The sequence below is a fragment of the Ascidiella aspersa genome, chromosome 9 (assembly GCF_963924565.1).
Source record: "Ascidiella aspersa chromosome 9, kaAscAspe10.2, whole genome shotgun sequence".
NCBI lineage: Eukaryota > Metazoa > Chordata > Ascidiacea > Phlebobranchia > Ascidiidae > Ascidiella > Ascidiella aspersa.
Window position 1 is genome coordinate 4,169,126 of NC_139455.1, and position 19,408 is coordinate 4,188,533.

At 36.6% G+C, this 19,408-nt stretch overlaps 1 protein-coding gene across 1 annotated transcript in view; it reads right to left on the minus strand.

Moving 5' to 3' along the window:
* Positions 1-19,408, minus strand: part of LOC146131963 (uncharacterized) — a 57,690-nt gene that overhangs the window by 36,278 nt on the left and 2,004 nt on the right. Inside the window, exons 2-7 of the mRNA XM_083397161.1 lie at positions 18,317-18,467; positions 17,289-17,565; positions 16,128-16,256; positions 14,640-15,835; positions 14,042-14,117; positions 13,291-13,454 (exon numbers count right to left, since the gene is read on the minus strand). Of these exons, the coding sequence (XP_083253287.1) occupies positions 13,291-13,454; positions 14,042-14,117; positions 14,640-15,835; positions 16,128-16,256; positions 17,289-17,565; positions 18,317-18,467 (1,993 nt within the window). The remainder of the gene's footprint in view (positions 1-13,290; positions 13,455-14,041; positions 14,118-14,639; positions 15,836-16,127; positions 16,257-17,288; positions 17,566-18,316; positions 18,468-19,408) is intronic.

Here is a 19,408-nt window from a genome sequence, read left to right on the forward strand (position 1 = left end):
AAGCCGCATATCACAAACACAAATAATAATGTTGTCAAATATGGGCCGATGGACGAAAAGCCACCTTTGACACTTTTCGAGCTTCTTTTAAAGCATGGCAAGTATAGTTTCGCTTCGGGAAATATTTTCTGTCAATGTTGGCCGATTTGAATTTTTTTAAATTAAAATTTATATTGAACTCAAGAACTTTAGAGCATATTATCTGGAAAGCTTGGTTAGGGGTATGAATGTAATACGGAAATCGGGAACAATTCTTGGCTGTCTTCACCATGTTGAATATGAATAAAGAATTATTCAAAACGTTCACAAAATGTGTACTTTGACATTCACTTACGTCATAAAATTTTACCTTTCATTACAATGAGTTGTTTTAACGTATCTTGTTATTTTTTACACGCTGAAGGTACACACAAATGAGCCACAGTTTTTTTATTCTATTGCGTAACAAAACTTCCTAAGGGGTTACTTGAGGTTGACAGAAATACACAAATGACAGCGTCAGTTCACACTTTTAGGTTTAATCCACGGTGATTCAACAGCAGCTTTAAGACAAGCGAATCAAGCTATCTTTAGCATCTTGCGGTAACCATATTCCCTTTATTTTCGGCCTTTAATTCCCTAACGTGTAAAGACATAGCTTTCGCGTTGTTGTTACGAATTTCAGCATAGTTCGGTCGCTCCGGAGTCGCCCAAGATCTCAATACACGACTTGCGTATGCGATGAGTAATAAGCGCACCTCAGATAAAATCGCCTTTGTGGCTGCACCCTAAGGATGTCAGAGACCTTGGTCACATTTTGCGGTGCAACCTTGGCCGTCAAGGTATACGCTGAAAACGCCAAGCCTACTGTACAGAACGTATTGCGAAAAACGAACATTTGTTGTTTCATGTCCTAAGACAACTGAGTTCTAGCTTTTTTCTTTGATTTACACACAGGTTGCCTTTGAAGACAAAAATTTATCACGTTCGTTAAAAAATAATAATTTTGAAAATTGTGAGTTAAAACAAAACATGGTTTCGAAATATACAGCTGAACAACAATGTTTGCATTTACAATTCTAGATAATAATTAATTTTAGAAAGGTCTAAAAAAGAGTTTTGATACATCACACTTTAATACCTAACAAAAAAATCAAACTGGAAACTTAATTGTTTGAAGTAAAAAACTGACGGCTATTTCGTGTCAAAACATACCCAGAAAAAAGTATTATAAAAAGCTAAAAAATCAATTCATTCCATTCTTCAAAAAATGTACCCCCGGTTGATAAACCTGTAATCTTTGAACTGCTACCCCGAGATTTATTTATAGTGCTACACCAAGCCAATGCCCCTTCATAGGACTTAGGACTGCAAAACCACCCAAAAGCATAAATTTGCTTTATGCTTACCTTTTAAAAAGGGTATATTTTGTTGGTTTTAGTTGCTTAAAATAGACGATGATTTGTTGCTTTATGTACTTGGTACACAGGTGAATGCACACCGAGCTTTGGACAATTGCGATGCATTCAAGTAGAAATATTTCGCAAGATTGGTTTTGCCGAGACCAATCATTCAGCTACGAGTTTATTGCATTTTAAACTCCTGTTTTAACAAATTTATTTCAATTAACCGTTTCCATTAGTAGATTGACTAGTAGTATTTCGAAATATTGATAACACAGTTTGTCTGTATTTACATAATTATAGCTATGGTAGCTTAAACTAACATGCAACCAATTTTGATAGAGCAACGTAAAATAACAAGCAGGAATAAGGAATGAAGATATGAATTCGGCCAACCAAACGTAACTTTTCTTTCGGAGTTGTCTTACACAATGTACGGTATGTTTTACTTAGAAAGATTGCTTAGTTGGTGATGGCATCAAATGAAAATCGCATTAGCCTTGTTATTAACTTAATAGTCAAGATTCCATCTTGGACCTTAAAAATGCAAACGCATTGTAAAGACAGGCGCAATATGAACTGGCCGTAAAAAGAAAGCAAATAAATGTAGCTTAAAGAAAAACGTGGAAAACAGCTGAGATGGTTAAGATATGACTTCAACAAACACGTCACAGGCAAATGTACCAAGTTAACCTTGCACTGCACACAGCTGGACAAAAAACGTCTAGGATTCCGATCAGGTCGCTGTAAGTTGACACAGTTGTCTTCAAACGAAAACGTAAAACACAGGAATCGCCTTTAAGCGGCATATCGCAAGTTTACATCGCGAAACCTGCTTGTAAAGTAACAGGCAAACACAGCCTTTATTTTTGGTTTATGGAGGAGAAAGGTTTGGCCGACGGAGGTACGCATTTTATTCCGGTATGTATATGTGCATTGAAATCGCAAACATGGCGACACTGTTTTTTTAAGCTTGGCTTTAGCGATCCGCTAAGAAAGTTTAAAGAATCGCAACTATTTTATCTAAGTATTTCACTCCCTCAAAACACTTCACTGTATAAACGATGTAGATGTTAGTTGTGTCGTTCTTGTAGAGAAAAAAATTCTGTTTGAAATTTACATTTTGTAAACATGAATTCAAAATATTCTGTTTGAAATCTCGGATTAAAATCACGCCTGCGGCTTTGCGGTAATCAAATTACACGAAAGCGTTATGGTAAAAAATAATTCGGGTGTGTATAAAGGGTTCGTGTTATGTGGTCTTGTAAGGGGGTTTAGCAAACATTCCGATGGGAGGTCTGTGAATAAACATGAACCAATACTCTATAATCGGTGTCTATATTTGCCAAGCAACTGTCATGAACGGATTGAGTCAATATTGAGGCTGCAGAAGTACAGCATAACTGAAAAACGTCAGTCATCTATCTGTCGCGGTCCGAAGAAAATTGTTTAGCCAAATAAACGCAATAACTACATAAACTACATATTCTCCGAAACGAGCAAAACCGCCGTGCATGGGCAAACGGTTGAGACTCACCACAAGAACTTACATGCCTATAGCTGACCATATAAAAGGGCGCATCTTTATGAAATCCAAAACCATTGGCAGTAGGTTTCTGCTTGTCGATCACTGAAGTTTAAAAACCCGAGTAAAACCAGGATCAGACATTTTTACGGAATATATAAATTTGGGGGGTTTTAAACTTTGAGTTTTGTTGTTAATAGCTGACCAAGAGCTAGTCAACCTACTAAACCTTGTCGTATATTTCTACCGGCAAAGTAAACATATTTACGTAGCGTTTTTTCAAGGCGTTTAAAAAATGATCGCGATTGGTTAGTATGAAAGTTAATATCGCTTATCGTCGATCGAAACCCTCATGCCCCAAATCAGTGATATCAAGTGTGACAACGTTGGAAAGGTGAGATCTAGGTTTACCCCAATTTGTTGTTTAAACGGTGAGAAAATGTTTTTATCTTGTATTTTATGGCGAATAATAATATAAAATATTAATATTTTTTTTTAAATTCAATTTTTTTTTAATATTCATAAAACAGTAACCAGTGTTAGTTTGTAGGTAATTTTTTTTTTTTAAAGCGCTACATAAATATATTTATTTTGCCGTTAAAATTATAGGACTGGAGTTTGCAGGCTGACTATAGCTCCTGGTCTGTAGCCGGCATTTCGTTAAAGAAAGGGGGCGTGTGTTTGCTGAGAGACAGCTCCAATGAACACATAAATCACGCTTTACGATGGGCGAATAGCGCTGCTCTGTTGGTGAATACTTTCAAGATATATTATCTCAGATCTCGACATATAAAATATAATGTCAAGTCAGCAGACACAGAAACAGTATCACCTGTCGTTAGAATAATTGAAAAGAATTAATCAAGTTTTTTTCAGTTAACTAACGGCCAATTGGCGACATTTTTATAAGTGTTGTTCGAAATTCAATACCCTTGAGTTTCATTCTTACGAACGGCGTTGCCTGTCTGACTTTAGTAGTTTATTCAATTCATTCCGAATTTTGTGAAGCGTTGAAAAAGCAATTTCTTTTCCCTAAAACGCGTTAGGGAAATTTGGCTAAAATAGCAGTCAAATTTACGCGCGACCAAAAAAAAACGGAAAATGACAAATGACGGGTTTTGCTTGGAAGTAACTTGGTGCCAAGCGGAAATTCCAGACTGTCAAGAGATCCATCAAGTAAGCTAAGCCACAAAAAGCATCGACCGTTTTCGAGCTGAAAAGTCGACTTAAAAATCACCACAGACTTGTCGTGATGTAACGTGATTTCGTTCACGCGCTAATATGCATAGAAGAAACGTATTGCTACAAGAGATGTCCAAAAGTTGTTTTTTTTGGACCGATACTTGATCCAGTATCTGTCTAAACCAATCCAAATGACGTTAATACTATAGTCAAATAAGTAAAAACCCTTTTAAATAAAAAGCAATGTCCCTTTCAAGTTACTAAACCAAAATTACCTTTTGACTTTCGAAGATAATCTATTTTCGATTTTTTCAATGTAATATATATTTTTTTAATTTAAGTACAAAATGCTACATAGAATCGCAAAATAGACCTGAAATCCAACAGAGTATCGGACATGGTAGCTATCTATTATTTTATATCAGGTATCGCCTCCGATATAGCCCAATATTACAGCACATCCCTAGTTATAACAAACGTATAATTACTATTCAATAAAAAAGTAACGTTGATTTTTGGTTATTGTTACTTGTTAGTCACACCTTAACGTCTTTTTATGTTGCAAGTCAAACATGCAGAAGCAATTCTCTGTTTTGAATATACAAGTTTTTCGCCAAAAATGGAATCAAAAATTCTGCAAATTGCGACAAAAATAAAACGGTGAAACACAAACCCGAACCAATCATTGGTTCATTTTTTGTTCTGTTTTTAGCAGGATAACAAATTTCAATCAAGGAATTTCGTAAATAGGCGTGGAATATTATTCAGTATTTCATTTTCAAAACGGGCGTGTTCGCCAAATTGCTTCGAAAGCTCTCAATACTTTGGGAGAAGGCTTTTCGCTGCATATTTAGACGTAAATCGACTTGAATTGCCTCGCCATTGGCGCTGGGCGTAATTGGGTCAAGGTAATAGCGGACCAATTGCAAGAGGGTGGGTGTTTTATTGCTTTGAACTTACCGAAGAGCTATTGACCAATCGATTCGACAACCTACAACTCATAAAAGAAAACGTGCGTTGTGCATAGAATGAATTGGTTCAATTTATTTCAAACTTAGGCATCTAGTTTAACCGAACTTTTAAACCATCAACAGCCAAGGCAAAAGTCATGACAATATTCAGATAACCAGAAAACGTTGCCAGGTTTAAAATTCTACCAAAAAACGGTTGCGCACTTTTTAAAATTATTTTAAAATGACATATATGACGAAACACAGAAGAATCGTCCGGTTTCTAATAATCCCTTAGATTTCTAATACTGGCCGAAAAAAAATCGTCGCAAACACAAAATAATACTTTTCAACAAAACGTGGAAAACAATATAACTGTTTGGTAAAAACAAACAAAAAAACAATCGTTGGTGAGAAAGTAAATTTCTAGTGCTGTTATACGTATTACTTAACGTGGCCAGGTTAGAATCTCTATTATTTGCTGACTAATTGGCGCTTCGGAACCTTACGATGCAACCGTGACGGTTGGCTCGGTCATTTCGTGACGCCTATAGGTAAAACATTGCTGACCCTTTAGCTGACAGCTGGACAAAAGGACGGAGCCGCTTAACCCTTTTAGCGTAGCAGTTCTTTCATGTGTTATTTTGCTCAAAAAGGCATCAAAACAGGCTCGTTAATGGCAAGGTGTCCTGAAAATTAGTGGAATGCAAATTGACAAAGCCTTTATTTGCAAATCGCGTTTTGCTTTACCACCAGCGCTTTTAAAATTGTTGTCCCGTCAAGCAGTTTTATGCGGTTGCGATAACCCAAATAAAGCTAAGCAAGTGAACTCATATAAATGAACTTCGCCATATATTGGCAAGTTTATTGCGTTTCTTTTTCATTTTACATCGGGTTTATGTCGTGTAGTTTTTCCTTGCAAGCTTATTTTGTTGCAAGGCATCGCGAATAAATGAAACGCTGCAACATTAGGAACATGGTATACTAAACAAACACAACGGGGAATAGAAAGCTACGAAGACATTAAAGTTTTAAGGTCTTCATACATTTAAGGCTTCCTGTTTTTATTTGACATTTCGACAACTTAATACCTCAAATACCCAGGGCATCGCGTTGGTTTTTCGGTCAATGTCGGATAGTTGAACACGCGTGTTTTTGCTTGGCGGCAATTTGTAACGCAATTTGCTTCGGGACATTTAAAGGATTTGACACGAAGTTGCGATTTCACGTTCGGATGCGCACTTCATGTTGTGCGTCCGTTCAGTACGCTTCGTGACGTAGAAATGGCAAAAATAAAAGGGGAAATACCACCTCCGGAACTCCGGTGTGAATGTTCACTTTGTTACATCACGGCGTTTGCACGTAAAATCAGATCAACTTTTGTTTTAAGGTATTTTAAATAACTTCGAGATTCGTGTTTTTATTCAAAAGTTTTCGAAAATGGATTCGCATTTTTGCAAAAAAAAATGCTTACAACAGCGGTTCTCAACCTTTTTTCTTTCGTGGCCTATTTTCGTTGCACAAAATTCCTGTGGCCCAATATTTTTTTGCGCTTGTTTGATTGTTGTATTACTGCTATAGATGTCCGATAATATCGGATCGGAGCCGATACCCGATGTCAAGTGGTAGTATCGGTTCTTGATCGATACTAAGGTGATATCGGTGCCGATTCTATACCAAATATATATAGCTCTGTTTGACAATATTTCAAGCTCGCAAAGTTTTTATTGCATATTTTTTTTTATTTACTTCGTTTAACGATATTCAAGCTTATAAAGTTCCACAAAAAAAATTATATTCTTACCGCGACCGTATATCCGAACAGTTATCCGGCCAGCGACGGCCCTTTATGAAAAAAGTAGGTTGCCCCCTGGTGTAAGGCAATAGGTAGGTTGCCCCCTGGTGTAAGGCAATAGGTAGGTTGCCCCCTGGTTTAAGGCAATGGGGGAAGGGTTAGCTTAGTGCAGCGGTTCTCAACCAGTGGGCCATGGAAACTTTTTAGGTGGGCCACAGCCGAATTTAAAAAAGCTATATTTATTAAAGATTTTATTTTCATTTATGTCACTATACTTTTACGGGAATAATGGCTTGGGGAGGAATCGAGAAGGAATGTAAACTTATTGTACAGAAGCAAGTAGCTCACTAATGCACGGTTGAATAAACATTCTGTTTTGAAATATGCTCCGCTATTTTTTGTTGTTCTAAACCTTTTTTGTAGTTTTATCTTTCATAAAAATTTATTAGGCCACAGAATTTTTGTGCAACGAAAACGGGCCACGAAATAAAAAAAGGTTGAGAACCACTGGCTTAGTGAGTTTAAGCCGGCGCAGGTGCATTGCAACGTAATTCGAAACATCTGTGATAAGTAGTTATCGTCAGATGGTCTTTGCGGCGCGGACACAGAGCTCGACCAAAAGGTGCCTTTTCGTGAGTCGTGTGAGTCACCCGAAGCGGTCGCGAATCGCGCAGAGACGCCGGTCCACAATGCCCAAAACAAACATCCCTTGTTACGTCACAAACGCAGGCGCGCGAGCACACGATTGTCATGTTGTGAACGACCGATTGTGGCCCGGTTGTAAAATCGCGGCGGAGTTTCGTTCGTTTGTTATTACTTGCTGACTGGATTAATGGAAACAAACTTAGTAGTTTCGAAGACAATTTAAAAACACACAAAGCCACTTTTTATGTTCCTAATAATCGCCATAAATTGTGACACTTTTTGTCACATTTTCTCAGGTGGTAAAAATTTTAAGCTTAAGGTCCCCTTTACTACACTGTGTATTACTGCGATTTTAGACGTTCTGTACTGCAACTAAAAACCATAAACTAAGGCCCTTTACGGGTTTGATTTGTACTTGGACCTAATGAACCACGGTTGTGCGAAAAGTAGATAAACACGACTACCAGCAAAGAATCTTAGCTGGAAAGCCACAGGTCCAAATGTTTAATAAAAATATCCGAAAATTTATTTTAAACCAACGTGATTTTTGATGTGAAATGCAAGAAGTTACTGGACTCGAATAAACAACTTACAGCTTTCGGCGTGAAGTAAAGGCGCCACTTCACATTCAAACAAACACGCTTGCTTCATTGCTTTGACGTCAATGCCTTCGATTTGGGTGCGATTTATGGAACTACAGAAGTTGTGATAAGGTCGCTTTGAATGCTGACGTTGGTAAAGTTATTCACAAAAGTCCCGCGAACAACAAGAGTGTCGGTTTTACGCAAAGAATTTTTTCCTATGCGAACCAGAAACTGATTGATGGATAACTTATCACGAAACACTTAAAAGGCTACTAAATAAGGGCTTAGTTTATGTACCGCTAAATAAACTATATAGCCTCTTTGTACAATAGGTTTAAAGCCTAAAATGGAAAGATGATAACAAAATCGGAAATGGGCGAAGAAACGTGAGTTTTTTTTACAAATAAAATTGTTTTTATTTAAGCAATTTCGTGAAATCAGGGTTGCCACAAAATTTAACGAAAAAAGGTTAAAGACACCTAAAGACTTTCCAAAGAAACTTTATAGCTTTTTAAAGACTTAGAATTGGATCGATGGACATTTTTAAAATACAATACAGTAGAAATGTCATGGTAAACGCAATAACAAGTAATAACACATAATTTAAGCTGGCCATATAGGATATTTAAATACTATTTAAAGACTTTTGAAAAAAACATAGGATTTTTCGAAGACGTTTAAATACGTAAATCAATTCAAAAACATTTAAGAGTTTTAAAGATTCAACCCTGGAAATACTATCAGTATAAAGAGGTCTATTTCTGAATTCTAATTGCCCAGTTTAGGCAGGTTTTCGGTGGCATACGTGGGTGCTTTAACAGAAAACCAACCCACACAAAACGCAATTTCGCAAAACCACAGGATCAGACGCCTGTTGTAGGAATTAGAGCGCCAACAGGAAGCATCAGTCAGTGCTATTTTTTCCGAGGTGGGCGTAACGTTTGTACATAACGCTTTAATTAAGAGGACCAGGCTTACATATGTACCGTGGTTGGCAACCTTAAATGTTACCGTGGTTGGCAACCTTAATGTTAGCGAGAAAATGTAACGGTAGAACATTGTGCCTTCTGGTACAGGGAATTTTCGAGGACCTTGGAAAAAATTACATCGAATTAAACTACACACTGCTAATCCTAATTCCAATATAATATGTGAGAAGATCGTGCGTTGTAATTCTACTTGTAATCTTATCGCCATTTTGCCAAATATGCTATACTCTTTTGGTATTTCTCTTTGCCTTTTACATTTTCATGAGGAAAAAACACGATATAACGGTTTTCGCTAACTCGGCTGTCCTAATTGAAACCAAGTTTGTGAAAACTAAAAAGCTATAATTTCAATAAAAATTAATTAAAATAAGGATGTAATAAATCTTGTTTTCAAAGTCTATGCTGGCAATGCAAATAAATTAAGACAGCGAAATGTGGTGGGATTCGAACTCGCGACCGCAAGAACCTCTTGTTGACCAGTGCAAGAGCGCATGTGCACACGTCACAGTTTTTTTGAGTGGACTACAACGTCACTCGAGCACCATTTGGAAACCAGACCAGGGAATTTACATTCAAGGATAAAACACTTCATACTGATTGCTAATGAGTGAATAGAAGGGCAAATTGGTTTTGTGATGAAACGTGTGACCATAGGCGCTGAACTTTCAAAATTCCCGGGCTTTTTCGCAACAATTTCAAAAATATCTTAAACAACAGCTTTTGCGCTGTTTCGCATTATGACTGAAACAAACCATTTAGCAAAGAAGTACGTGCAGAGCCTTTGGGCTAAAAAGATTCAATTGAAGTGGGCAAATTATACTACAAATAAAAAAAACTTGCATTTACAAAAAAATTAAAAACATATAGTTTGGGGTGCCATGTCTCCGTGCCTATACGTTGTAACTTTTACATTTTTGGTAACGTAAGACTTTGCTACAGGAATTAATTTTCCACACTTATTGAGGGCGTAACTTGGTCAAATTCTCAAACGCTTTGACGTCTTGTCCGAAATTCAGGGCCTTTTATCGTGGTAACCCAAATACTAAATTAGCCAAATACTAAATTAGAAGTAAATAAACCACCAAAACTTTGGCGACCACGAAGGACAAAACCAAAGAACTCGATATGAAGCAAATCCTCGATGTGCTTCCGCAACTTTCTCAAGTAAGGAGAAATTATGATCAGGAATCGGGACCAAGATTAATATGTAACCATGAAAAAATCGTCGACCTAACCAAAACAAATGGCAACCCAAAGACTGAGCAACCCTGCCGTAATAGGACAGTAATGGAATTCCAGTGTCGTAGGCGTAGGTTTTACCTGAACTTTGCACGAGACGTGTATCAGCAAACCTGGGCAAACGGTAGCGGCGACACTGTTTACTTTAAGTTAACCGCGCATAATCGGCCCGCACACTGGTCGGCTAATGGCTACGGTGGCCGTTTTAAATGAAGCCGGCACCTTTGCTTGTCACGTATTTCTAGTACAACCTTTTTATTGGATGTGGAGTTCTCAAACTTTTTTCTTTACTGGAGAACTGCAGATATTAATGATCACGGGCCGGAAATAACATTGTTTAATGGCCTTATTTGACTTGAATATCACTAAACGAAGAAAACATAAAATTTATTTACTGAAATATACAGTAAGCTTTATAAAATTGTCGTTTACTTTTTACTTTATCATTTTTCGTTTAGAAATTTTATCAAAATTTAGCTTAGTATCGCATAGTACCGCATAGTACCACATAGTACAAACATTTCTGTTGTTAAACAATAAACAACCTTGCCTTAGGAAATATATGCGGGTCGAAAGAGTTGAACTGGTCGAACAGACTTTCTTACTTTGTCATATTAAATCAATCTACATTGTTGAATCAAGGGCTAGCGGGAAAGCGACTATTTTCATTCATTTTTTTGCCTTTAATAAAGATAAGTAAACTTGTGCAAAAAAAAGTTACTTTTATAACCGGGTGGTACGCAGAGAAAGAAGAAAATACAATATAAAATGGGCGGTCAAAAATGGTTAAGAAACCACTGCCTTGAAATATAAAAAGGAAGGGCGCAACTTAGAATACTAAACGCAGGTAATCTCGTAGTTAGAAATGGCTGCATTTAAATCGAACTTGAGAGTTTACAGGCAATAAAGAAAGGTAAAGAGCCTACATGAAATCTGATACTACAAAACGTCGGACAAATCATTAAACTTTGACGCGTTGACGCAGTTCAGCAAAAAAGGTAGGACAAGTGACACGTCAAGGCAGAGTAAATGATCAACCGAAATCGTGCGCGCGTTACCCATTATTTTTTGGTGTTGAATCAAATCCGCAACCCACACACGAATTGCATATACGCCGGCCAAAAGTGCGTTGGCTTAAGCCTTGTTCGGTGCTTTTGCGTAAAAAGACCCGAGTGCCAAAAAAGATGAAAGCGAAACGGAAATGCGCGTTCACAGAACGGCCGAACTGCGGAGAGGCGTGACACTATAAAGCTAAGTTTGTACTGGCTGAAAACTAAAGCGAATCCGTCACTCACCCACGCAAACCGCAATGTTTTTAACTTGTCTCAATTTCGAGGTATAGCATATATCATGGGCGGGCAAACTGAAACTCTCCGATTTGATTTTTGGCCTTTGTTTAGCTGGAGGGTGCTTTTCAAGCTGACAAAAATGTGTTACATCTCATATTTAACCTATGTTTTTTGTTTCATATTGCGATAAAATAGTACTTCTTTTAAAACCTGTATTTTCAAGCCAGGTTTTGCCGCTGTAATGTTGCAGTATAAAAGCTTAAAAGAACCATTCAAGCTTCATTGCGATGTATTGCTTTCAACATAGCCCGTGTTTTACCCTGGTTGTCACTGTAATATTGCAGTGTGACAGCCAAAAGAACCTTACTCGAACGATTGCTTTAAGTACTCTGGCGTTATTGCACAAATCCGCCTATCTTTAAATACACTTTACGTGGCCCTTTAAAGTTCAAACAACTTATTTTTGTATCGCAGCTTGCGTACTGATAAATTGACCTACCCTTGGTTTCGTACTTAAATAGCCCCTAAAGAACAAAAAACACATAAAGTCTCATGTATATGAATTGCCATTTCAAAAATCAAATGAAATTTACCTTAATTTGCTAAAAATTAAAAATAAACGTCTCATACGGCTGCATCAGTAAAGTACAGTACAAAAGCGGTATGGCCTTTTAACATGCGTGTTTATATTTTAATCGCGTTCGTATTTTTATTTACAGCAAGCGTTCAATTCATCATGGCTCAACGCGGCATCTTCAGCAGTAACTTAGCATTTTTTGCAAATTCTCGCCTTCCCAAAGCAGACGGGTGGGCGCCGCGATTACTGTGGCGTTTCAAGACGGCAGGAAATGCACACAGGCAAAGGAAAACAGAAGGATTGCTTCAGAGGTCTCTTATCATTACCGTTCCCAACACTTTGAGCTAATTCGGTTTGAGCCCATGAAAGGAAAGACTGATGACAAGTGCGGTTTGAAAACGCCAAACTGGAGACCCAATGTTTGTAGACCAGGGAAATGGTGCGGGATTAAAAACGCCAAACGGTATAGCAAATATTTTAGGCTAGAGAAATGATACTAGTTGAATACCGCAGCTATTGCAAAGGCAAAAACTAAGGCCAATGCATTTTTTGTAGAAATTTATTTACACACAGTTATAAACGTAATACAATTTAAATACTTCAGACGGCTTTACAATGCACAAAGCTTGTTTGACTTTTGCGAACATTTTGTTATACTTTAACCAATATCTTTTACAGAATTTGTTTCACACTTAAAAACTATAACAGTTTAAACTATTTCAGGACTTCTTCCCACTAGCAAAGCTGAAGTTTACACATAAACATGGTAGAACACAAGACAAATTTAGAAAAAAAAAAATTATTGTCTACCTGCAAACTACAACCACTAAACGTATGTCAAAGATAATATATATGTTATTTTGTCACTTAGTTATTACCTTTCAAGATTTAATTAATTACCTTTCATTTAAATAAATGCTAAAAACACAATTAACAAGTGTAGATAGATAAAACCTAAATAGAAATTTATCTAAACTGCAACCTCCAACTACTATTTAAATAAGTCCAAGCTATACCAAACACTGAACACAATTCTCTAACCACAGTCCAAGAATCTTGATGAACAACACACGTACCTAACAAACAACGCAAACAGCGAAACATCTTAATCAAGTTACAAGTTCTCAACTCACAGGGATGGGTTCGTTGCTGAAGCAGACTCTGGTGTGCTGGTGGACGTCAATGTCCTCGGCTCCATCTTCCGAAGAGGAGGATGGGTGATCCGGAAGACCCTTGATCTCGTAATAGTAGAGGCCACGGTCATCGGTCATCATTTCTGATTGCTGGACTCCATCATCTACAAAAATAGACAACTTTTTACCTCAACTTTTTAGCAGCAAAATCCTGTGACAAAGTTTTTAGGATGTTTTTTTGTTTTTAAAGGCTTTTTAGGGCGATTTTTTAGCCATGAAGGAAATTGTATTTGAATTGGTATGGTTGTATTTGTTAGGAACAGTGCGAGTTTTTCCAGGTACAAACATCTCCAGGAAAAAGAAAAAAATACTTTTTAGGAATAAACGTAAGTTAAAAATCGGTCGTTGGTCATCATCTCTAATTGCTCGACTTCATCGCCTATCAAGAATTGGCAACTTTACTACAACAAGGTTTTTGAATCAATACTCGAGTATGAGAGATGTAAAACATGGCAGTGGACTGCAAAATATATTTATTAAGGAATTTTTGCGTTTTAAATATTTTCAGAGTAGTTTTTCTGCAACTAAAGAAATTGTATTTCAAAGTGTACGCTGCCATGTAATTGTTAGACACAGAGTTTTCCAGGTACAACAATGACAAGATGAACAAAGAATAATATTTAAGAAATTTGATTTACTGCCCCTGGAACACTTTTTGTTAGAAATTATCCAAATGTGGTTCTTTCGGTACCTTCAGAATCAGTGTCTTCTTTTTCCCCCTGTTCAAGTTTTTGATGCTCATCTTCATTTTCACTGTCTGGGTTTACCTGAAAAATAATTCCATCAAAGAAAGAATGGTTGTTGTCAAACGGTGTTACTCAAGGGCATAAAGGAACCATTACGATATTATCTTACATTTGTGGCACAACAAAGAAAGAAGCTTAGCATAACTCAGAGCTATGCATGGAATTAACAAGTTAGTTATAATAGGGAGATCAATTTAATTAAAATTTAAGCAGATTCACTTAAGATGAACAGTGTGTAAAATAAACGCTAAAAAAAAATTGTTTTTTTTTTGGTTTTTGCGTTGTAGCTTTGATATCACTTTAGTGGACTTGTTCAGTTTTATAAGATTACACCAAAAAGGCAAAAAGCAAATTAAAAACAGGCCATTCATTTAAAAACTACTACATCAAAAATGCTACACACTTGGACTTTTAGAAATATAAAAGGCTGATGCCTTACTTTGTTGTTGTACTGTAGTGTATGGCATTTTGAAAGCCCTATTATTTATTCTTCTTCACTCGCCCTTTAGTACTGGCAAAACAGTGAAGTCAAAATTCACAAACCTGATAACTTGTGGGGCCGTCATCGTCGGATTCCATATCAGACATTTCATCTCGTGAAGCGGCCCTCTCCAAATCTGGATCACGATTATCCACACTGTGGCTTGAATCCTTGGAAAAGGACCGACTCCTATCTTCCTCCTGCAAATTACTCGTAGCAACCACCGAGCCGTTTTCGAGTTGTACAGTATCCTCTAATCCAAGTTCTCGAAAAATGTTTGTCAAGGGCGACTGCTGGGTCATGGATCCCTCCAAAAACGAGTCGGACTCCTGCGAGAGTGTGTTTACTCTCGGATGAGGTTCTGTCGAAGACTGATGGCTCTTTTTCATGGCAATTGAATCCTTTGGCAGAGAGCTGGGGCTCTGATAATGGCCGTTGTCTATACTTTCCGATTTGACACCAAAATCTGGAAATGGAGGTGGGGGTGGGGATATAGCAGGGGGCTCGGACGATTTTTCGTTGTTGGGAATGCTGACTTTCATAACGACTTCTTTGGATTGGTTGCCAGTGGAATGCGACGAAGTGCTCTCAGAATCGCTGGACGACATTTCTGCCTTTATTTCATTGTGGTTTTTGTCGATTTGCTCATTGTAAGGATTGCTATCATCGTTTACACTCGTCTCAGTGCTAAAAGTGCTTGAGAGGAGATTTGATGACTGGTTGTTGGCGTCAATCAGGTTCAGCTTTTCCGAAACCAAATGGATCATAGTTTTTGGGGAGTTGACATCATTTTGGGTAGTCAACGATCCCCCAAATGACGCCACAGAGTTGGCGGGAGGGCGGACACCGGATGGCACTGCAGACAATGGCGTTCCGGCATTATACTGATATGGCGAAATAAAGACAGAGTCAGATGCATCGGACGATGATTTCTGGGACTCGTTAAGATTTGCTTGCTTCGTGACAGCAGGGGTATTGTTTGATGTCATTGGCTTTTTCTTGTTCAAGGAACTATCAGACGAGAATTTCTTGACCTCTGCTGGATTTATTGCTTCTAAGTACTTGTTGATGTACAAGGAATCGCTTTCAATGATAACCATGCTGCTGGGTCTTTCCCCCAAAGGGGTCGGTGGCCTTTTGACCCCTTTGCTGGGACTCTGTGGCCTTTGACCCCGATACCGCGGGTCACCGCGGTCCGTTGACTTCGATCTGGTTTCGAAGTTCAAGATAAGGTCGCTGACATTTTTTCGCGAGGATTCTAAACAATAAAAAACTATAGTTTGTTCCGATCCCCTTAATTTTTTGAACAACTTTTATAATTATTTAAAATCTAATTTTTAGGCAATACAACAAACTCTAAAATGATTTATAAAATATATTTATAAGTTAGAGTTTTGTTAAGATGTAGGGATTAACAAAATTCAACATTAAAGAGCAGCTATAAATAGTTGCCGAATGAAAATAATTTTGAAGTTTGCATATACATTGCGGTTTATAAAGTGTAATGTAAAAACTTTTATTGTTTTTCGAGAAGATATTGTTTGGGTTACCCTTGCTTTCTTCGTAGGCCGGCGTGTTCCTCCTTGTCGGTCGACTTCTTTCCCTGTGTCCGTTGCGATCAAGCGCGACAAACTCGCGCTCTGAGGAAGGTGAACGAACTCGTGCATCCATCGAACTCCCTTATGTTCGATACAACAAAGAAATAGTGAAACTCAGTGTAAGGTTTTTTGCTGGATAACTGAGTTATAAAACAGACATGGCCCTAAATAAATTTATACTCATATATAAAAAAGTAAAACAATAATCCAGCAATCCTTATTTTAACTATATAGAGCAAACTTCACAGTTGCAAAAATAAGCCCATAGTAACATATGTAATTCAGTAAATATTTAAAATTGAATCTTAGTTTATTTTCTGCATTTCATAAAAAACAAATATATGTTGATTGTTGATAATAAATGAAGAATAATTGGAAATATTTACAAAGTTGTTTAGTTCTATGGGCTCTGATTTATCTTGTAACAACAACCTCCAAATACTATGCTTGCAATGCCTCAGATTTTAGTAGCTAAATTAAATTACTGGGTAGTTTTTAAGAAGTACTAATTAAACATTAAATTTACACATTGTTTGTCGGCATATTTTTTAAATAATAAAGAAACACGAAAAAGGACATTTAATTTTTATAGCGAAAGCACTTAAAGCAACTAATAATTGAAATCAGAAAAATTATCAGTTGAATATTTCTTTATACAACGCAGCACATTTTCATAATTGTTTCAAGAAGTTGTTTATCCAAACATCGTAACATTTTCATTACCTGCAGAAGTTAGTATTAGCTTATTTACCAACACACCTAATTATGGAAACTTATTCTGATTTGTGACAGTAGAAAATTCATTACATTTGCCATCAGCATGTTATGTAGGGTTAGCACTCTTTGAGATATTTTTACAACTATAGCCCTTGCACAACAAAAAAATTATTCTCAATTTTTTAGAGAAAAAAAAAGTAGAAAACCAGACAATACAGCCATTATTTTTCAAATATAACAACAGTTTATTCCCTACATGAAAAAATATATAAAGGACAAATAAATTGCAGTATGTGATAAGCTGTAATTTTTTATTCAAATTTCTATAGTAAGAATTGTGAACCATGGGAAACTCTTTAGTAGAAGTTGTACCATTTGTTTAATTATTAAACTTACCCCTGGCTACTTGACGCTTCGAGGCGACGTTACGTCCGCGGTGACGAGGTGACACGTCGACACTGCTGTTGGTCGTCACACTGGACGACTCCGACACTTGCCGGTCCCGGGTTGGGTTCGTCTCCTCACTGGCCAGGGTCGACCAGGACGTAAACGAGGCGGCATTGGACGTGGGGCTTAGGGGTCCGTTACGAGTGGGCGATGTTACCCCAGACGATTTGCGAAGCACTTGTGGTGCCGGTTGCTTGGCTGGTGTTGACTCCAAGCTTTCAAAGATCTGCAATTTAAAGGGAGCATATTATGTCATTGACCTGAATAGTGTTTACCGGTTGTGCTCGATGTAAAACCAAGGTAAGGTTTCTTTACTGTAATTGGTAGGGCATGGCTATCAGCTTTTGATTATTTTTTAGGTTTATTAAAATTTTTGGTAATTTCTGTACAGCAGTGAGGCAGTGAGTATATATTATACATAGTAAACTTTGTTAGTTAATTAAATAATTAGAGCATAACATCAAATAAAAACTAAATGAGGAAATTATTTTTAATAGGCCTCTTACACACCCTGTGATAGTCCGGCTGATAGGGTAATTTTTTTTTTTTTTTTTCTTTTTAAATAAAATAGGAAAAATTTTGCCCAGCATATTTATTAAATAATATAAAAGGTGTTTATAAATATATTTAAAACAATAGTAATAAAAAGATTGAACTTAGCTAATAAAGAAAAGGTTGAAATTTAAAGTTAGAATATTGCAACAAACTTAAAAATGGATCAATAAATATTGGAAGTGGTATTTAAAGAATATATCACAGTGTGTATTAACTACTATATCCTGAGTATTGTTTTACAGCAGGAGAAAAGCTAAATTTACTATGGGTTAAAGATAAAGTTTTAAACAGTATAATCATTAGATTGATACACTCAATCATAAGAAACAAATTCTTGAAACTTAAGTTATCCAAAACACATACAATATTTATACAGTAAAACTTACACATGGATATTACACATTTATGTGATAAAAACTTACCTTTTTAGCAGAAGAGAACTTGTCTTTTCTTGTAACCGGGACAGGTTCACCTTTTCCGTTCACCATCTTGCCAGATTCGTTTGTTGCCATGGGACTGGCACTTGTCAAAAACTTGCTCTTAATCCTAGACACATGTGAGCCAAAGTCCTCACTGCAATTGCAATGGTTATATGCTTAGTGAGAAGGAAAAACTACCAACAACTATTTACATGAGAACAATTTGAGGAAGGTCAATGTTAGGTTGTACCATATACAACAAAATATTTGGGAGATTGGGAAATATATGCATAATTGCTGACAACCAAGATTCCATAAAAAGGTGGCACAAGATGTTGAAAATGAATAAAGAGTTATTCAACATTCAAGATAATACCTACTTCTGCATGGGCTTTGATATTCTTATTATGTCTTACTACAACCTCCAACCATTATGCTCCAAAGATTTGGTAAATGTTATACAATTTAGGGGATGAAATCTTGATAAATATTTTAAAAGGGAAGACTGTTACTAGAAAAATTGGAAACCACTGATATATAACATCTGCACCACTGTCTCTGAGTGTTACACGTTTAAACTATCATTTTAATTTTTGATGTTGTCAAACAAAACAACCAACTTTAGACCAACACGTTTGTCACACCAAAGAAGAGGTTTTAGCCCTAACATATATTTATGACCATAAAGAGCAATACAGACTTGCAACAAGTATGTCACAAAACTTTGTATTTGTTATGCCTGATGAACCATAAAAAAGTACCAAAACAATTAGGTATAAACTCTAAAAGATACACTACACACACACATGTATTAAACAACGGTGATCTAGGTCTAAAGTAGTTACCCATGTTATTTTTAAGTAATAGGTATTGTGGGGAAGATGGAATGTAGTTACAACAATTAAAAAAAAAGTTAAAGTCTTATTAAAATAAAAAGAACTGCAAGATTTATTAAATAGTGAAAACAGATAATGTTGCAATAATGGTTAATATTTTAAAAATGGCTGGAAAGAACATTAAACCAAAAAAATATTGACCAAACATAACTATGCGAAATAGAACAAATCAGGGTATACACTTATTGAGGATGTCTTA